At 40.5% G+C, this 21,642-nt stretch overlaps 1 protein-coding gene across 2 annotated transcripts in view; it reads right to left on the bottom strand.

Moving 5' to 3' along the window:
- Nucleotides 1-21,642, bottom strand: part of LOC117294465 — a 114,739-nt gene that overhangs the window by 54,400 nt on the left and 38,697 nt on the right. The window contains exons 5-7 of one of the 2 annotated variants that reach the window (XM_033776877.1): nt 18,256-18,337; nt 14,182-14,270; nt 11,143-11,299 (exon numbers count right to left, since the gene is read on the bottom strand). In XM_033776877.1, coding sequence (XP_033632768.1) covers nt 11,143-11,299; nt 14,182-14,270; nt 18,256-18,337 — 328 coding nt within the window. Of the gene's footprint in view, nt 1-1,963; nt 2,747-11,142; nt 11,300-14,181; nt 14,271-18,255; nt 18,338-21,642 lie in introns of those variants that run through there. The other variant, XM_033776878.1, reaches the window with a different exon arrangement.

Here is a 21,642-nt window from a genome sequence, read left to right on the forward strand (position 1 = left end):
TACTCAAAACAATCATCAGCATAAAACCTCACTTGGTAACGAGTAATGGGGGAGGTTGATAGTATAAAACTTTGTGAGAAATGGCTTCCTCTGAAGTGACGTAATTTTCCACGGATTTGATTTCGAGACCTCAAGTTTAGAAGTTGAGGTCTCGAAATCAAACATCTCAACGCACACAACTTCGTGTGACAAGTGTGTTTTTTTCTTTCATTATTATCTCGCAACTTCGACGACCAATTGAGCTCAAATTTTCACAAGTTTGTTATTTCATGCATATGTTGAGATACACCAACTGTGAGGGCTAGTCTTTGACAATTACCAATAGTGTCTACTGTCTTTAACTGGCATTTGGCCAGCGGACCACTGATCCTTAGTTGAGAGTTTGACCCATTGTCACAAGTCTGAATTTTCTTTATAATATGCAGCTACAAATTACAGTGCGTGATCTTCGTCCCTGAACTATTAGATCAGGTTATTTAGGCACTGCAAGGAAACAGTACGTTGGTTGCAAAATGAACAGGCCAGGTCAATGTATGGAGGTGAGAAAGGGGGGCGGGCAGGCAGTAGTATCATTTAAAATAGAAACCCTGATTCAAAACACTCTGACCTCCACAAAGGCAAATCTGTTCTGTCATTTCTGACCTAAAGGGAGGAAGAAAGCTACTTGCGGTCAATTAGTGAGTCTTGGGCCAGTACCAGCTGACCTCAAGAACTTTTATAATAATTCCATTAAAGGGTTTCACAGTGAGTAGGGATTCATTTCATGGCCAATTAATTAAAACTTGGCTGGCAAGTATTTTTTAGCAGCTGACTGTTGCTATCCCCCCCCCCCCACAACCTCCCATTTAAAATAACATACAAGTGAGAACAATTCGCAACCACATTAAAATAAACCAAAAAAGTACGCCCACCAACTGATTACAACAGCGATCCTGACCATCAATCAGATCTAACTATACTCCCAGAATCAGCAAGCCCCTTTAAAGCATTCTCAGTGACTGAGTAGCAGGGTCAATTAATCTCAGGGGAGAGAATTCGGAGAAGGGAAGTCTGCTGGAAGTCGTCTCAAGTTACAAGTGCAAGGTCGATAGAGTACCACACACAATCACACTAGGGGGAAAAGGGGCTCACTATCATAATCAGCTTTTAAAGGGACACTTAGGCTAGGCAGCTACCCCCCCCCCCCAAACCCTTTTGATACACAAACAAGTTCCCGAGATTGTTGAGGAGGACATAGAGCGGTTTAATCTGTTAGACAAACTAAGAGATATTAAGTAGCCACGCCTTGGACATTTGACTGAAAGGGGGGGGAGGGGTCATATTTATTCAAACACTCCACTCAATGGCAAAGGAAGTCATTGGCTAAAAGATTAAAACAACTGACTCTTTTGAATTGCCAGTGTCCCCCAAGACAAAAGGGACGCTGAGTTTATCACCCGCCATTTCCTGCAGAGGGGTCACGACCTCATTATTATGCTAGTCTCGTACCCAAGTAGTGGGATGTTATCAATTCGGGGGGGGGGGGGGGGGGGGTGGTATCCTACTTTGGAGGGTTCTTTGTTCTTTTTTTTTCTTTTTTTTTTCAGGAACATCATGAAGAGCACGGGCTCCTGCTACTAACACTTCAGTTTGAATGTATTTCAAATGGACAGGATATAGAATGTATTGAGTAAGTTAATAGAGAGTAAGCAATTAAGCACCACCCCCATCTGTTAGTCTTTTTCATAATGCAAACAGGTCAACCAAAACCAACACTATTATTGTGCATAACATGAAAAAGCCTTTACGCCAATATATAGGCTAGAGTATGAAACGAGTTGATGGTTTCCTGTTTACTTACTTTCACAATACAATTACAAACCAGCGATGACTGTTCTCATGAGATGAGATGAGATTTGTCGTTTTAAATTTTTACGAGGTTACACAATCTGAGAAGAAAAAAAACCATGTAGAATTTGCCTACCTGTTTCTTTCACAAAGCCATTGCACTCGGGCCCGTCCGCGATGATACTACATCCCAATATACTGAAATCTGCTGGTAATACATCCATGTATTATATATCCAAAAAGCCAGTAGTAAAGTCCAACAATGGGCGATTGCTTCACACAACAACAACAACCCTAATCAGGGAACTGTTCATCCAGTATTGCATAATTTCCAGACAAGACCTTAGTGCCCCCACGCCACAATTAGGACCATGGTCCGGAAGAACGATCACAAAAAGGGAGCTTAGTGAACCATTCGGTGGTTGGATCCGAGAGAGGGGGTTAAAGAGAGCTGCTGACTTACTGGTGCCGATGATAGGCTTCCGAATACAGCTGGGACAAATCCTAGCACCACATGTGTCTGCTTGATTGAAGAAAAGGGGGGTCCAAAGAATAAGATCTCTCCACCACACAAAAACATGCGACTGTAAAACTTCTTATTGACGAGGAGGCCCTGGTGGTCGTGCGGTCGGAAACAAAACTGCACTCCCGACTTTACACTCCATATGGCTATTTTCTAGAGCACTGCTACTAATACTTCACCGATGGTTGATGCCGGGGTACTACTACTGCACAGAAACCAACGAGTGGAGGTTTCAGTTTCAGGAACAGGGTCATCACCTCTCTCCTGTTGCCTGATGGGCCATCGACAAGAGAGCCGTAGCAGGAAACAGCATGCTAAACGCACGGGGTACGCAGGAAGCTGTGAGGCAGCCCTTTTCCCTATGTTGACTGGGAGAGAATGCAGTGTGTAGTGTGTATGGTGTGTGTGTGCAGTGGGGACGTGATCAGATTGTTGTCATCATCATCACTGGCCACAGCGTGGTTGCAGTGTGTGCATGGGCAGAGGGAAGCAAGTCAGGTGACCTCGAACCAACCACAGACGTAGACACTCAATCAATAGGCCATTCACCAGCCAGCCAATGAGTCATCCTGTTACATTGTGCTTGCAGGTGTACACATACACTTAGGGATGGGCTTGCATGTCCCTGTATAAACAATTCAGTCTTGTTGTCTAGGGCTGGCCATAATAAGGGCTGGGACAAGGGGGGTTGTGAAGATAAGCCTTAAGTGTTGCATTGTCTGGTCCTGAAGACTACATCTTGTGCATGAATTCTAAAAGAATTAGATGAGCACACAATAAATGCTTATTAGTCCACTAACCCTATTAACCAAAACCAAAAGGGGAATGAATAAAAGGAGATTTCACCCAGTAACTGTGGATTTCTGACTTCTGCTATAGATCACACATGATCACACTCACTGTTCAATAAATTTCCCGAAAGTCAGGTCAGCAAATCCATGATTTATACAAGAATTAGATGAGCACACAAATATTGCTTATTAGTCCAGTAACTTCACATGTCGATTGCTATGGTGTCAATGCACATACATGTAATGTGTCAGTGTGCAAAATGTAAGCTCACTCTTTATAACGAGCAGCACAAACCAAGTGGGAATGAACACAATGAGGTTTCAGTAACTGTGATTTCTGACTTCTACTAAACACAAATAAGAAAATAGTATTAGCTGTTGCAAACTGCATGCCAAACAAAAGGACCTATGGTATAAATGAAGAGAGAAAAAAAGGCTAATGGCTTGACCTATAAGTAGAGTCATTCTGGAAGGCTAAATGACAACAACCATAAACAGGTAATTAAGTGTACCATTTATAAGCTAAAATACATCACACTCACAGTCCCATAAATTTCCCGAAAATCATGTCAGCAAAGACCACATCTACTTTGCCTTTGTCTATCCCATGTGAACAAAAAGGAAGCTGTTTGAACCATTAATTGAGGCCCCCCCCCCACCTAATAAGGTCAAACTTCACCATCCCCAAAAGAAATAATGCTGTGTAATGAACTGGTTACACTACGGCCACATCCCATGTGATTGTACCATCCTGCATTGCACAGGTTGATGACCTAGACATTTATGAGCATGCAGCACCGTGTAACTTGTTGTTCTTCTTCTTCTTTTTTTTCTTTGAAAATGTGGTTCCTGGGTTCGTAAACTAGTTTTTCTTTCACTCCTTTGACCACATACTTCCTGAGTTTTGGGACAGCTTTTTAATTTCCTGTTCACTGATGGGGTGGGATGCTCGTTATGGTCAGTTCTCTGGATTTGTAAAGCCTATATTTATCAAACTAGGCTAGGAATGTATGTTTTACTGTTTTAACAAAACAAACAAACATGGACAATTTGACAGCTTATTTTTGTCACTTCCCTTACAAAAAAAACAAAAACAGGCACACACAAAAAAGGCCAAAATTAGGCCTGGAGTTACACGAAGGCCACGGCCTACATTGCCCCTGGTCTTGGCCTTAGCATCCCTCCAGAAGTTTCCCATAGACTGTAGCGGTTTTATTTTCCGTGAGTGATGGAATTTCGCTGTGATGGGTTTAGACAAAAGACAAACCCTCTAAAGAGCTTGGGCAAACCCTATCCATATCTTAACAAGGGCTTTGCGCTAGCCAAAAGAAGATCACTAGTGACTTGGCTCTAAGGTCAACTACGGTCACCACATCGAAAGTCATTCACCCCTCTGTTTGAGTATGACTGAGGGTTAAATTCCACAAATAGAAATGGACAAGGTGTTTTTTTTCTGTCTTTAATTCTTAAAAAAAAAAGATATGCGCATATCTTTGACTGGCGCCTTTTGCTGATACTGAAGTTCACCCTTGGTAATTGTCTGTGCGTGCCATTATCGTGTCAATTATTAAATGATCACGGATGTTTTCACCTTGGGTTTTTTCAAGTGTCAATAATATTAATATTTTTTTCTAAGCTGCCACTTTGGTTATTGTTTCATTTTTTTTTTTATGAGTAGTTTGTCCAGAACCAAAACATGACAGGAGACCTGTTGTTGTTGGTCCTTACTCTTTTCTATGGTCTTATTGTGTGTACCTCCAGCCCCAGGAGAACAAAAATTGTAAATTGACCTACCGCAGCAAATTTTACTAGATAATGTTGATATAATTTGTTTTCTTCAATTGAGACGCCGCCTTTTCTACAGTAAAATAACTCGCTCTACAGCTAACTTGATTTGAGGTGTGCTGGTCCCCCCCCCCCCAACACCTTCTTCTGACCTACTTCTCATAAATGGACCTGGCTGTGTATAAAAAGCATCCGCTTGAACCGTTTGACATTTCCAAACACCTAGTTCTGTCTGCAGGCATCCTGCTCCCATGGTCTTGACAATGCTCAACTGGGGGGGGGGGGGGGGGGGGGGGAAATCCACCCCCATTCCACTATTGTGAAGACATGTAGAAATGTCGCCACACGCTGTGTAACGATGAGATCATTAAAACTGAGGTCTCAACTTTGTTATTCGTTCAGTGTTTGATGAAACCGTATTTGTTTGATTAAACTATTTGCTTTTATAATAATTTTTGATGTTTAATTTCAATTATCAATGTCATTTTTACTTCATTTAAATTATCTTATAAAAGTATGTTGTTATTATTTAAACTATTATCGCTGTTACTATTCATGTTTAGTTATTTATTTTGTATTAGTTATTTTCATTTATTTATTTTCTTAAGTTATTTTTGTGTGTGGGGGGGGGTTAGAATGTCAAAAGGTTTGCATCGTCTACACACATGCAATCTGCTTGAACTTTGTACCTTGGTGTCCAACAAAATACATTTATAGTATTTACTCAGAACGATATTGATTCTTAGTCTAACCAAAACAAGTGTTGTGATCACAATCAATAGACAAACAACAAGCAAGTGCGGTTTCAAAACGCGAAATTGAATCCAAACGAAACCGAAAGTTTGAAATGTGTCATTCCTCAGACTTTCCAATAAAACACACAAAGCACGTCTGATCATGTCTACACAAAATGGGGGGACAGATTTGAACACAACGGGTGGTTGGGTGAGTGTAGTAGTATCTTTCCTCACCTTCCACCTCTAGGACTCAGGTTCAAATCCCGCTAGGGGCACTACTGGTTTCGAAATAACCCACGGCACCCACAGCAATTGCCTATGCTGTGCTTGGCAGTGGCGCCGCGCCCTCTGCGAGGTTCCAACACAAATTCCTCTTACCAGAGTGCCCCTTACCAGAGGAAAATTGCTGTGCCCTTTCCAAGAGCAAAGTTCAAGGCCTGCAAACTATGCGGATTTGGTTTTCGGTCCCTCCTTGATTGCATGGGTTTTCCCAGGTTTACATTTCTTGGGGTTTTCCTCTCAAATCTAAAACTGGAACTTCCTTCCTTGTCTTCTCTCCCTGGGGGGTTCTTGGCTATTACAGTCATTAAAGTTCATCTAGAAGTCCTTGGCTTCACAACCAGAATTAGTAAAGGAATGAAAAATTAACCCTCAGCCCATGACGTAGTCTTGGTGCAAGATGTTCTTGTTGAGTTGGTCAACCTTTATGGTAATACCATAGGCCTCATACACTCAACGCTACACACATCACGACTATTCCACTGATAGAGGGAGTTACTGTAAACCGCGATCCTGCCAGGAAGAATTTGGAGTGTGGTGGGGCGATCAGGAAGTTTGCAAACAGGGCCGTCTACGTTTGAAAGTAATGTGCGCGGCAAGGAGAAGTGGAGCGGGGGATCGCGATAGTTAAGGGATAGTGAATAACAACGTCTTGCACCAAGACTATCCATTTTGCAACCCTTTGGAATGAAAACACTCCAGGGCTGTGCTTGCAATATAGCTGTGAGCCGGCTTGCTTGTACTGATGGCATTCATCATGCCAATGGAACCCACTTCCTTCAGGTACAATGTTCTCTCCATGTTGAAGGAAGTCACCAATTTCTTGCTAGTGAACAATGCCCTTGTTGAAGAGCAGGATGCTTCTATTGGCCGTAGCACGTGTTCAAGCCAAGATTATGTTAACTTCAGAGACAAAGTAACAGGCGGTTAATTATCCTTAAGGGAAAGGAACCATCCATTTTCAATCTGAAAACTCACAACTGATCCTTAAAAGAATTATTTCTGTACGAAACACCTGAGAAGCCGAGACATATTAGTACAGTTAGCTCTGATTATTAATATCACTGTTAAGAAGAGGTTCTGCTTATAAACCCATTCATAAGTCCCAAATCTTAGTTCCGCTTTATGTTTCTTAGTTTTGCTGTCCTCTTATAACAACGTTCCCGTTATAAAGAGGTAGGCCAGTCCAAGCGACCTTGTTCCAATGTTATTATGCGAGTCAACTGTATTCAGGCCAAGTACGTATGAGAGAAAAAAAATCACTGTTTCATAATTTGTTTGCCACAACTGGCAAACCCCCATGAATGTATGTTGAATCCTTGTATACATCATATAAGTCATGTCTTAATGTGTTCATGCAAGCAGGACCAACCAAGTTATTATCCAATACAAGTAGTATCCCTTCATAATGTCAGCCAGAGGGGTTTCTGTGTGTCTTTTGGACACCCTGTTTAAAATGTGGACACCACGTTTAACTGTCATTTACATGTAAAATGTATTGTAAGTGAATAATTTGGACACCCAAAGTCCACATTTTTTAATTTCCATCCAACAAATATAGACTACATTTTACCAAATCCTGGCTTAAAACATTGTATCCCTTTTATAATGTTTATCTAGCCCGCACAAATAAATAAATAAACAAATGTCATACATTTTGATGTCAGCCTCTACTTAAGTAGAAAAACAGCTCCAAAACAAACAAATGTAATCAACCAATGGCGGATTAAATATTCAGAGATATAATTCATTTCAACAGTTTGCCAACTGAAGTGCTGTCTCCAATGCTGTTTTTCTCTCCCGATCAATAATAAGTCGTTTCGCTGCTTACGTAGGAGTAACGTCAAACGTCGGCCATGGACGTTATCCGACAAGGCTGCCTCGATCCCTGCTCTCATTGTGGGACTCTGGGCCGGGGCATCAAAGCGCATGCGGGATCAGCGTTGTTATGAAACAGCCTCGACTCGTTGCAAAAACAACATAATCAGGGTAGGAGATCTCTAAATCAACCTGGCTATTTTGTAATGGGATCGCTAAACCTGTGTACGGTTTTGTTGCTCAGTAATGTAAAGATTTAAACAACTGGCTTATGAGATGAAATTGAAGCCGACCAATGATAACAAAATCAGAACCAAAAAGTGACCACACCAATTTCATAAGACAGCTAAACAAAACAAAACAATAACATGTCCAAAGAAGTAAGTAATTTAGTTACTTATTACTTCCAATTTATTTAAATATAATTCACTCCTTGCAGCACCTGGGCCAAATTCCATAGAAAAGTAGCGAAGTACAATAGCATTATGTTTGCCACAATAAGGTTACCAGCTAAAATTCCATATCACCTGTACCACCCATGACTGGTATACTGGCTTCATTTTGTTCATTAGAAAATTGTGAAACAATTGTTTCTGCTAAAGCACCTCTATAAAGCTGTTATGCACAAAACAAAAAATGCTTGACAGAAGCAGGTTACCAGCCAAGCTACAATGTAATCAATACTGTGAAGCAGGTTACCAGCCAAGCTACAATGTAATGAACACTGTTTGAGACTAGTTCCCACAAAATATTTTTAGCGGAATTATTTGCTCAGCACCATTTTCAGCTTCATGAAACTGTGCTTAAGGCCAAATTTTACTGCACTCTTTATCATAGAAATTTGCTCAATGTAGACAAAATCTTGAAAAATACCGATAAACATACATTTCTCATGGTGCTTTCATATGATAGCAAAATTTTGATCGTCGAACAAATTTGTTAAGCGACATTTTCTGCTTCATAAAAAAAAAAAAAAATATAATCAAATGTACATTTCTCATGGTGCATGTACAATGTGGGTTCCCTGTAAAATATTGCTCATCGGATAAATTTGTTAATAGGGTCCAGGTCAACTGCAGAGATTGTTTGCTCTCAAGTAGTAGTAGCAGTACGGCCCCTCAGTCTGTGCCTTTAACCCGGTAAAAAGTGTGTTTGTGATCTAACCACAACACATGGCATGCGTGGGTCACTCGGTCACTCCACCAGCCCAGGGGTAGCCCAGAGCAGACCCTAAGCTCCCTTGGCCAGTGAACTCACTCCATTGCACGGCAGTCCTTTCTCTCTCCTCTCAAAACCTGAACTATTCACCAGAGGGGACACGAAGGATGGATGACGAGCGCAGGTCAATTAAGGTGTAGGCTTTAAGAAACCTTCGTTGCCGCCTGATCGCAAAATCTTTAAAAGGGCAGGTACTGACACAAAAAAAGTTAGCGGTATGCCTTCTGCCTAACTGAATCCATATTCAGCCCTGGATTTTGGTATCCTTGCTCAGCGCATATTTGTGCACTTATGAGGGCAGGCGACTTTAAGCAGCTGCTACGTGTATCTCTGGGCTGTCACTGGTTACTATCATATTTTTACTGGCTTCGTTTTATAGTTTAATAAAAACTAAAAAATGGTTACCAGGGAAGGGATTCTACCAGGGATAAGTGCTTTGTGTGTGTGCGTGTACCGACGGCTTATAGAGATTTACAGAGATTTTCATTTTTGAAAGGATGTTACACCGAGCAATTTATTTAGATGGGTGTTTATGATCTCAGGTCAATAGCACATTTCTCCGGCAACTCAGCAACTGTTTCCTTGCGAAATGCATCCCCCCCCCCCCCCCCCCCCCCCTGAAAATATTAATCATGAAACGGGAGACCCGCATTCGGAGGAAACATCATTCAAGTTAAAATCCTCATAAAATAAAAATGATCTCACAAATGTATCGTTGGGAGAGTAATCGAAGTAGATAATCAAACTGATTAAAAAGACCCGTTTTCACGTGTACATGTAATCATTGCTTTTTTTTATCAGATGAAAAATATGCCAAGAATGATTGGTACACATTATATTAAAAAAAACATCAACCCAAACAAGCCTTCATAGCTTGAACACAAAACTCCAGGGGGAAAAAGTTGAAGTGACCAAATCATCACGACACGTCAATTTCTAGAGAAGAAAAAAAAAATGCAAAAATTTGCTCTCTCTTAAAATTAGCAAGCTTGTAACAAGCCTGTCCATGCCGATCGGGTGCCACCAACAAAATGCAAACTCAGCTCAAAATAAAAACTTCAATTGCGGCCTAATCTACTTAACTCTCTCAAGTGAGTTTAGAAAACAGGTCAATGACAGAACAACACGGGGACCTCTCTGAAGGAGAACGACCTGGCACAATAACCAACTCCATCCGAAATAGATCACCTCACTGTTATTACATAAATTACAGGGCGGGATTCAAGCTTGAGGCGGATTATCACTGGTGCATGGATGACATGATGACGGGGCAAGGAACAGGAACAGGCAAGAAGAGAGAGAGAAATAATTAGTGGGTGATGGCACGCTCCGTTCACAAAAAGGCCGTCACCTCTTGCTCAACCAATTGGAAACTTTGATTTCCAACTGACAAACCATGTCAGGGTCTCTCTTTCTTTCCTTTACTTTTTCCCCGTGTTTTCTTTCTTGATGTTCTGACAATAAAGGAGGGGGTGACTATCAATTGCAATCAGTTGACTATCAAACCATGTCACGGTCTCTTTCTTTTTTCTTCTCTCTTTTTCTTTCCCACCTTTTTCCCCCCTATATTCTTTCTTGATGTTCTGACAAGCGAGGAGGGGGGGGGGGTGACTATCAATTGCTGATTGAAACGGACAGTCTCTCTCTCTTCCCGAGTTAAAAATAATCATCTGGCCATTTGTGGGACAGCTTAATTGTGCGTTGATGGCTGACTCCATATGATAAGCTCGTTGAGGGGGGCCCCCTCTTTGGTTCACGCTAGGGTGCTCTCATGACTCAAATGACCCCCTTGACTTGATGACGAGTTGATTCATCCTCCCTCTGCTCATCATCACTCCAGGGTACTTACTCCGAACTTGGTGACTTTAGCCCCTTTCACACGAGAGCAATTTAACAAGGGTCCATTGCTAAATGGTAGTGTGGTTGAAAATGCTATAAAATGTACCTCAGGTGGAAGGACAACAATTGTTTTTTTACTGTCCAAGTTCTCTTGCAAAATCTTGTCAAACATTGCTACATTTTACAACCATGCTAAAACCATGCTATTATGTTTATAGTACGAATCTTTCAACTGGCATTTGGCCAGTGGACTAAGCTGAGGTCAGGCCTGTGACCTGTCCGCCTGTCAGAGGTCAATTTATAAAACGATTCCAGAATGCCTTACCTTTATCCTTCTCCTTCTCTTCCTTGTCCTTGTCTTTGTTCACTTCGGGGACGTCGGCCAGTTTGGAACGGGGTGTTTTCTTCTTGCTTGGTAGGGGTAGCTGACTAGAAGCTTGACTGGGGCTGTGGCTCCGGGGTGTGGTTCTGGAAAAGGTACCCTAGAAGAGCGACAAAATGGGAGAACAAAAATTAAGTCATTGTTTTAATAAGGGAATCAATGTGTGGCGAAGAGGTTTTCAACTAGTGGTTTAATCCCAACGAGGCCTGGTTCTTGATAATTTTACCAAGACGAAGTCGAGTCAAATTATCAAGAACCAGGCCTCGGCGGATTTAAACCACTAGTTGAAAACCGATTCAACACACTTTGGTTCCCATTTATAAATACCTTTTCGGTCAAAAACATCATCACTTTTTGTTCAAAAAGTAAAATAAATGCAAACATTTTAATTGTTTAATGATTTCTTTCAACACAACACCCTTGTCACACGAAGTTGTGTGCTTTCAGATGCTTGATTTGGAGACCTCAAGTTCTAAATCTGAGGTCTCGCAATCAAATCCGTGGAAAATTACTTCTTTCTCGAAAACTATATTACTTCAGAGGGAGACGTTTCTCACAATGTGTTATACTATCAACCTCTCCCCCATTACTCGTTACCAAGTAATGTTTTATGCTAAAAATTATTTTGAGTAATTACCAATAGTGTCCACTGCCTTTAACTAATAATTCCTTTTAGTTATATTTTTTATTACGAGCAATCCTGTCATTTGTCCATTATAAATTTAACCAAATATAAAAATATCAAGTACTTGTACACTTTAAAGTACCCTATGACATTATAGCAGGAGTACCCTATGACATTATCCCCCAGCCACAAACATGTTCACAGACTAACTGGGTCAACAACCACTTCTGGGAATACGCTTTTCAAAACAAGACAGACATACTGGCTTCTCTGGACACTACTGGTAATTGTCAAAGACCAGTCATCTCACTTGGTGTATCTCAACATCGATGCATAAAATAACAAACCTGAGAAATATTGTGCTCAATTGGTAGTCGAAGTTGCGAGAACGAAAGAAAAAACACCCTTGTCACACAAAGTTGTGTGCTTTCAGATGCTCGGTGGATTTCGAGACCTCAAATTCTAAAACTGAGGTCTCAAATCAAATTCGTGGAAAATTACTTCTTTCTCGAAAAACTACGTTACTTCAAAGGGAGCCGTTTCTCAGAATGTTTTATACTATCAACAGCTCTCCATTACTCGTTACCAAGTAAGGTTTTATACTAACAATTATTTTGAGTAATTACCAATAGTGTCCAGTGCCTTTAATTTAAAAGCAGATGCAGTCCCTACAAGCTGGACCCCTTTTCTATGTGGTAACCATACGAGGCACGCTCCATGCCCTGTGGTCATTGCCTTGGTGCCCTTGAACCGCTCCACTCCAGTGGAAATTTACAATTTCCTCATAGGGTGCCCTTTACCAAGGAGAAAATGCCTTGGTGCCCTTGCCCTTTTCAAAAACCGAAGCATAGGCCTACTCTCTCTCTCTCTCTCTCTCTCTCTCTCTCTCTCAAACGTACATGCCACACACATACAGCTCTGTATTGCAGTCACTTTGTAGACATTTCTTTGTTCTGCATATTTTTAAGTGAGTTCCAATTCAGTGTAAAAACACTGCATGGACATGAGTAAGTCCACATAGTGTTTCAAGTCCCTACATTTATGTTCTCAGGTCCACACTTCGTATGTAGCTTTAAAACTCAAGTAAACATCAGCAATCAGGGACCTCCTATTGTTTGTACTTTTTGACAAGAGCTCCCATTGGTTTTGTTAACACTTTCCAACTGGGGACCTTTACCCAACTGGGGACTTTTACTCAACTGGGGACCTTTACCCAACCAGGGACCACATTGTCCTTTTCTGTTATCAGTCGCAGGTTTGACCATGTATACAAAAACTCACACACACCTCAAGCTGTTCATCATGTGACAAGGACAACTAAAACAACTACGGACCGTCCCTCCTTTGATTATCACATCCCTGCGTTTTAAGCCAAGGACAGTACCTTGGCATTTACCCACATGCAACTGATGAGCCATGATGGAATCCCATTAATGGCCAAGAGACTGCAAAGGCATTACAATCAAGTCAAGCCAATATCTCTGGCCTATCCCCCCTTCAATATTACTAACCCCCACTAGCTACATTCCACACTCAGCCAACCAAACCATGCATTCTACCAGCGCCCTACTTACTCCCCCCCCCCCCCCCCCAACAGACTGAATCAAAAGCGTCTGGACATGCTATTCATTTTTTCCCCATCAAGGGTGGATAATATTTTGGCACCGTGCCAGAGGAAAGAGAAAACCTGAACCCATCATTAATGCTTTTTAAGTGGCACAGTTTCATCAAGGGGTCAGTGACTTTCAGCGTACAACTACAAGAAATGAAAACCCCCTCAGAAGGGTTATCGGTATTTAACCTGAAAAATAGTTGTTAAGATTGTGCAGATTCTTGTGATGTATTGCGGATGGTTTTGCCATACATCTTAAAGATTAGCAATGCTCCCTTTTTTTTTTTTTAAGTAAGAATTCTTCCAGCCTCCCTATAATTCAAGTCATTTAGAACAGGGGAGTTTTCAAGATGAACATTCCAGTGTAAAAACATCATCTTGTCATACATACGCCAATATATCTTATCAGGCACTACATTAGGCCATTTGAAAAAAAGTAGGGCAATTTATTTAGTTCATGGGCTGACCTCCTCATGGTACCTACCCCCTTATGCTTTTGAAGACGTTTCAGGCTATGAGCATTTAATAAATAAACAAAATTCATTCTAGATAAAATCAACGAAAAACAGACTGAAGTAGGAAGAATCTTCCCCCCCCCCTTTTTTTTTTATAGTAAAACAATTTTTTTTAATAATATATTATTTTGGGAGAAATAAGTAATGAGAAACAAGCAGAGAAATAAATGTTTAGAAGTAAGCAGATGAAATTATGGAGATGTTTATGAAAACTATAGAGAATGGCTTACCGTGTTAGCTGTTTGTGCTGTATTTGCTGCATTGACTCTGCGCCGTGGGGTAATGCCAACATTCTCTCCCTTCAGTAACGAACTCACCACTGCACGAGAAACGAAAAGAGAAATATATTAGAAACTTGAATACAAAAAATCAACAGCACATTAATTAATCACTTAATTGCTTATAAGCTCTATGCAAATCAAACAGAGACGAATCCACAACAGAGGAGAATAAGGCACACATAAGCCACTTTTTAGTTTCATTTACCCGTAAATGATCTGTACCTTGAAAGCAAGAAGCCTCTGCAAGCTGAGGAAAAAAATAGTCTGGTGCCATGACGTACATTGCCCATTGTTTATATCATTTGTACCCAGGTACTAAGACAGGTTTCTTGTGATTAAAAACAAAGTGTTTCATTGGTTTTTTTAGAACCATTCGATTGTTTTAATCCTATATAAATGTAAACGATCAAACTTGGTCTAGGATTTGTGATTGTTGAAGTATATCCCAAATAGGAATACACTATCTGAGAAGCTTTAATTGCAATAACGCTTCTCAGATTTTAAATTTTGGGGCATAAAAACACCCTTGTTGAGCAAATTTGTGTGCTTTCGTTGAATGCATAAAAAGGGCTTCAGGCCTATGTTTGTTTAAAATTTTACTGAGAAATTACTTCTTTCCCAAAATTTACGTTACTTCAGAGGGAGCCATTTCTAACAATATTTTATACAATCAACATCTTTCCATTGCTCGTTACCAGGTAAGTTTTTATGCTAACAGTTATTTTGAGTAACTACCAATAGTGTCCAGTGCCTTTAAGGCAAACACAGCATCCATTACAGGGGGAACTGTTTCCAAGGGGTCAATAACATTTAATTGCATGGCTGCTACTGACATCTTAATCAGAGTTCATTCAGAAGATTCTTGACCCCTCGCTACATACCATGAGATGATGAACTGTTGCAAATCTCAAGTGTTGATTGACCTAAACCCAAAACCCACGCTCATAAACAAACACAAGCTAAAAAACACAAACGTCCCACTACCAGCAAAACTAATGGCTGAGTCACACTGTGTAAACCAATCTAAAGGCATCCGCGTCAATATCACTAAACTCTTCCTAACTTAGGATTAATCTTAGGACTGAAGACTAGTTAATTTCTAAATCCAAATATGTAGGAAGTATTGAACCCATGATAAGTTAAGACGAGTTACTCGTCCTAACTCGACATAGGATTAATCATAGCGTTTTGTGAAATCGCCTGCAGGACACGCTTGGTAATATTGTCAAAGACCAGTATTCCCACATAAGGTATTTTCTTTCAAATACAAATTTGAACCCCCTTTTTGGTGTTATTTATCAGGAAGGAGGTTGCCGATATAAAAATAAGATATGTCTCAGCATTTTAATTTGTATTATTTAATTAAAGCCATTATACACTTTCGGTAAACAGTATTGTCCAAGTCCCTCACTTCGTTGTACCACAACTTATATATAAAATAACAAACCTGTGAAAATTTAGGCTCAATCGGTCATCGGAGTCGGGAGAAAATAATGGGAAAACCCACTCTTGTTTCCGCGCGTTTCGCCGTGTCATGACATGTGTTTAAAATAAATCCGTAATTATCGCTAACGAGAATTCATATTGTGTTAATGTTAAGATTTGTGCTAGTAGCAAAAAAAACTAATCACTTTGTCTACGATTAATTCAGTCAATTAAGTTTGCTCTCTTTTTGTACAGTTATCTACAAGTATTTCTCTTATATTAACCTTTGTTTTTGTGTGTGTTTTTTTTTTTTATCGTTCAATGTCATTCTACTTTACATGGTAGGTATGCACGTACATAAATATAAGTGGTTAACATCGCAAACAATAAAACCATAAATACTTCAAGGCCAGGATGAACCCATTGTGCTCTTTTCAAGCTGGAAAACCTAATAACAATTGAATAAGTGTATTTTTTTCTTTCTAATACACAACAATGGGTGGATTATTTCCACTGGCACAAACACAAAGTCAAACACCACAGTTTGATCTTAGAGTGCCATTCAGAACAGTCAATGTTTAAAAATCTTGTTTTTTTAATTGTGTGTATTTGTGTGTGTTTTTAAATTATGAGTGGGTGGTAAAATAAACACCTGAAAATCAAATTCAGTTTTTTGAAAATGAATATATTCAGACATTTATTCATACCTTCCCTTAGGCCTAATCCTTTGCTCTTTTTTGCAATAAATGGATTATATATGTCTGTATTTTTTATTTTTTTTTTATTATTATTGTTTTCTCGTATCTTTAACTCTTTATAAGTTGTCAATTTTAACTCATTGTAATTTGACTGCAATTCATCCTTTGGCTACAATGGTCCTTTTTTCTTCTTTCAATAAACCATTTACATTTTAACTACTAACCCATACTTATCATACTGAATAAAAGAAACCATTTTAATGCTAGTAAAGTAAGTCACAAGTCTCCAAACCTGCTATGTATCTACAATTGTATTTTGTCAATTTTAACTCATTGTAGTTTAACTACTTTTCAGCCTTTGTCTACAATGGTCTTTTGTTCTTTAATAAACCATTTAAACTACTAGTCCATACTGTGCAGAAAAATCCCATTTAATGCGAGTTAATCACAATTCTCCAAACCTGCTATGTATCCAAATTGTAGTTTGTCAATTTTAACTCATTGTCATTTGACTTCAATTCAGCCTTTGTCTACGATGGTTTCAATAAACCATTAAAAATTACTAACCCATAGACCTTATCGCAAATACCAATGCGCAAGCACAGACTGTTGAATGAGGTGCATTGTGGGATATATATGGATCAAATTTGGATACCAGCAAGACCACAATGCACCTAATTCCAAGCTTTACGCGCGCGCCCCGGTATTTGCGAAAAGGTCTATACCCATACTGTGCAGAAAAAGCACTTTATACCAGTTCCAAGTCACAATTTTGCAGACCCGCTACTACATCTACAATGCACAGTGTCTGTGTGTGCCAGTGTGTGTGAGGGTCAGGGGTCAGGGGTCCTAGGGTCAAACCCAAACCACGCCCTCTATTTACATAGCTCACACAGTCCAGCAGGAAACCTTAGATTCTCCCCACGGTGTAGCTTTACAATGAGACAATGACAGATTCCTTTGTTCTCCGCCAGTGATATATGACCTGACTGGGAGGTTTATTACTTCTTTTTTTAAAAGATGTTATAGAATTGCTGATAAACAATCACACCACCAAGGGGACCTCTTGTAAAATCAGTCTGGAACTGCAATATCAAATTAGACTAGTTCACGATCCCTTTTCCCATTGGTAAATGTTTAAAGGTGAGACTTGAAATCCATTTACCAGGCCCATGTACCTTCCTTCTTCTTGTTTTTAAAAGATGTTATAAAATTGCTGATAAACAATCACACCACCGAGGGGACATCTTGGAAAATCAGTCTGGAACCGAATAAAACTCAGTCAGGATCTGGCTTCTACTGGGTTACTGTTTAAAGGTGTGACTTGAAATTAATTTACCTTCCTTTGTATTTGCTAAACAATAATGCCACATTTTTTAGGGAAACCAAATGATGACGGGTATACCAAAAGTAATCTGTTTTAGGTGGTTGGACAAGTAAAACAAAAACAATCCTTTTCCTTTTGTCAACCTTTACTGTATAACATTTCTTTTTTAAACGACAGATTTGAAAAAAAGATTGGGTTGACTGTTTTCCTCAGGAAGAACCCTGAATTTCTGAAATCACCGGTCAAGAAGATCTTGAGAGTCCTTTGTATCAACATAATAATAATAACAACAACAGTGGCTTCTTATATAGTGTGCATATCCATCACTCAGTGACGCTCGAGGCCCTTAAACATACAGTATTTTCCTGCAAGGTATGTGGGACTACATTTGAATTATGAGATATACTCCTATACAAGGTGCAGTGGCGCAATATGCTACCAATCAAACCAGGAACACAGGGGCGAACCCCTTCTATTTAAGTGCACTGGGTTCTTTTACGTGTGTTAAACAATACACAGGACCAACGGCTTTACCTCCCATCCGAAGGACGAAACATGTAAATAATAACTTACCATCATCGAGAAAGACCATCTGTACCAGAGCTGGATTCTCTGTGTGACTCTCCAGCACTGTATCATCCATTACAATCAACTCCTGAATAGAGAAAGAAATAAAATAACAAAACCATAAGGTAGACAGTAAATAGATTAACCTCTGATTAACCCAATTCCGTAACATTGCTGCTAGCTTTGCGTACTACATGTACATGTACTAGTCTTTTTACAACCTTGATGAGAGTGCCAGCATGAATAATGTGTCTGCTTTAAAGACACTCGACACTATTTGTTATCATTGAAGACCAGTCTTCTCACTTGGTGTATCTCAACATATGCATAAAATAAACAAACCTGTGAAAATTTGAACTCAATTTGTAGTCGAAGTTGCGAGATAATAATGAAAGAAAAAACACCATTGTCACACAAAGTAGTGTGCTTTTAGATGCTTGATTTCGAGACCTCAAAATCTAATTCTGAGGTTTTGAAATCAGATTCGTGGAAAATTACTGTTTCAATTGAAAACTACGTCACTTCAGAGGGAGCCGTTTCACACGATGTTTTATACTATCAACCTCTCCCCATTACTTGTTACCAAGTAATGTTTTATGCTAATAATTATTTTGAGTAATTACCAATAGTGTCCACTGCCTTTAAATTTATTTTCATTACCCTTTAAAAACTCAGGATATCATTACCACACTTAAACCCTGCCAACAGCTTCAGGTGATAAATTCCATGGCATGGTTATTTAAACCCACATTAGTTCTTTCCTCAGTTAGTACACGTAAAGAAAATTAAGTTTGTGTGTTCGTGTGAACCGATCCCAGTACCCGATAGCACATGGGGTCGGCATTCCGTAAACCAAATACAGGCAGGCGGACAGAGTGACTGAGACATTCCGGGGATTCTCCTCTCGGCAAGATGTCCCCGCTACTTTAAATTCTTGGTGAGGAGGAGAGCGAGCAGTTTGACCAGGCAGGAGCCCCGCAGTCCGTGCACCCTGGACAGAGCTTCAGAGAGACCCATCCCTGCGGCCCCCTTAAGACCCTCCCAGCCAGCCAGCACTCTCCCTAGCCAGTGGAGTGTGGTGTGTGAGGAGGAGAGCGAGCAGTTTGACCAGGCAGGAGCCCCGCAGTCCATGCACCCTGGACAGAGCTTCAGAGAGACCCATCCCTGCGGCCCCCTTAAGACCCTCCCAGCCAGCCAGCGCTCTCCCTAGCCAGTGGAGTGTGGTGTGTGAGGAGGAGAGTGAGCGGTTTGACCAGGCAGGAGCCCCGCAGTCCGTGCACCCTGGACAGAGCTTCAGAGAGACCCATCCCTGCGGCCCCCTTAAGACCCTCCCAGCCAGCCAGCGCTCTCCCCAGCCAGTGGAGTGTGGTGTGTGAGGAGGAGAGCGAGCAGTTTGACCAGGCAGGAGCCCCGCAGTCCATGCACCCTGGACAGAGCTTCAGAGAGACCCATCCCTGAAGCCCCCTTAACATCCTCCCTCCCTGCCTGCCAGCCAGCGTTCTAGCCAGTGGAGTGGTGTAATAGCCTCCTCCACAACAGATCAAGTTGGAGGCCACAAAGTGCCTTCATATCAAATAATAAGTGTCATGATGAGTGACAAGGCACGGCCTGTCCTTTTCTGCTTGGTGGGTAATCCATCTGCAGATTGTGTGTGCGTTCAGCGGGACCATCGAGAGGCCAAGGGAATGATCGCAGATTATTCTTAGTAAGGAATGGGATGGTCGAGGGGGGGGGGGGGGGGGGGGTCATATAGCTTGCAATACTCTATTGAATAGATCATGTATGGATTACACACGTTAACTACATATGTACATGTAACAGAAACCAAGCTCCCCCCCCCCCCATATCAGTAAAAATATAATGAATGTTTTTACCACAACAAACAATTCTAGAAAACCACTAGAATCTACATACGTAAGAAAAATCATTGTAATATCTGTGTACAGGTTTTGGTGAAACTGTTATAAATTGCTGGTAGTGTAATTTAAAATGTGAACGACCCTAATAAACACACAAATATCGCAGTAATAACAACAAAGTGAGCAAGCTTAAGAGGTGTACAAAAAAAACACTACAAAATCAACAATAAACATAAAAAAACCACTGTACTGGTATCCGATATTTGTAATATATTGGTATGATTTGTTTTCTTCCAATGAATGCATGATTAGTCTCCGCCAACAGGGTACTGTTCAGAAAGATTCATGAACCTGTTTAGTCGGTCTACGTGATGTTCAACCCCAAATGCAGTCTGATAATGCACTACTTGTACCTATCCAACCCAATCACACACACAGTGACAGTCTACCAGCAGCTGCAATACTTGTACTCACGCTACCCCCCCCCTTCCTAACACCCAAAAAAAACCTAACCCTTTGGTCTTATCTAAACTAGCTCTGCTCTAGTCAGAACAGCAAGGTCAGGCTGTCTGTCCTTGGTAACAAGTACTGGTATTGGCCAACCCTATTAAATATTAATCTTTGGGACAAGCAGTTGATGGTGGAGGGAACAAACAACTGGCATTGTTATGTCTATTGCAGGTATACAATACCAGCGTTTTTTAATCCCGTGAGAGGAGGCTCGGCTGATTGTAGTTGACAGGCAATAAACACCTTATGGGTTCTACACCACAGCCAGTTGAATACTTTCAATTTATAATGGCTTGCCACTTCACTGAAAGGGGGGGGGGGGGGAGTATTGTAAAATACATCTTTTTTTAAATTATTATTATTCATTTATTATCAAATGTTGCGTTCTTTCGCGCAGCAAATTACTTGAATGGATTCACCCTGCGACACAATGCAAGTTTGGGCCATTCAATACCTGTACTTATCAATTTCAATCAAATTGATTGGATTTCACTCAAAAGATTGCTTCTAGCGAATATCCGCACACAATAGAAAAACGAGGGGGAAACATGTTCAGCCCACTAAACACAACACTTGATGATTTATTCGACACAACCTCTAAGCAAATTGTACTTTAAAAAAATTGTATAAATCCTTTTATCATTTCCCCCTCCAAAAACGGGAACGCCGTTCAATTAAAGAATGTAAAGGTTTTTTTGCTTTACAGACCGTAAAAAGGAATTGTGCTATGAATCACATTCAACACTCCTTTAATCCAATCAAAAAAATATATTTCCATCCAAGGGAAGAAGAAAGAAAATATACTGTACTCTCGCAAGGTCGCAGGGGACTGACGCCTGAATGCATTTTGTTTTCCTCTCCCGACAAAGCCGCTTTTGACAATCCTAAAAGCAGGCTAACTGTATTTCAAACTCGGTGTAAAGCTATTACCGAGTTTGTACTTTGATACACACTACCCCTCGCCTATCAATGCCCGTGATCGGCGCAAACGCTGAACTTTGATATTTCTGAGGCATACTACACA

This window comes from Asterias rubens, chromosome 9 (genome assembly GCF_902459465.1).
Source record: "Asterias rubens chromosome 9, eAstRub1.3, whole genome shotgun sequence".
Taxonomy (NCBI): Eukaryota; Metazoa; Echinodermata; class Asteroidea; order Forcipulatida; family Asteriidae; genus Asterias; species Asterias rubens.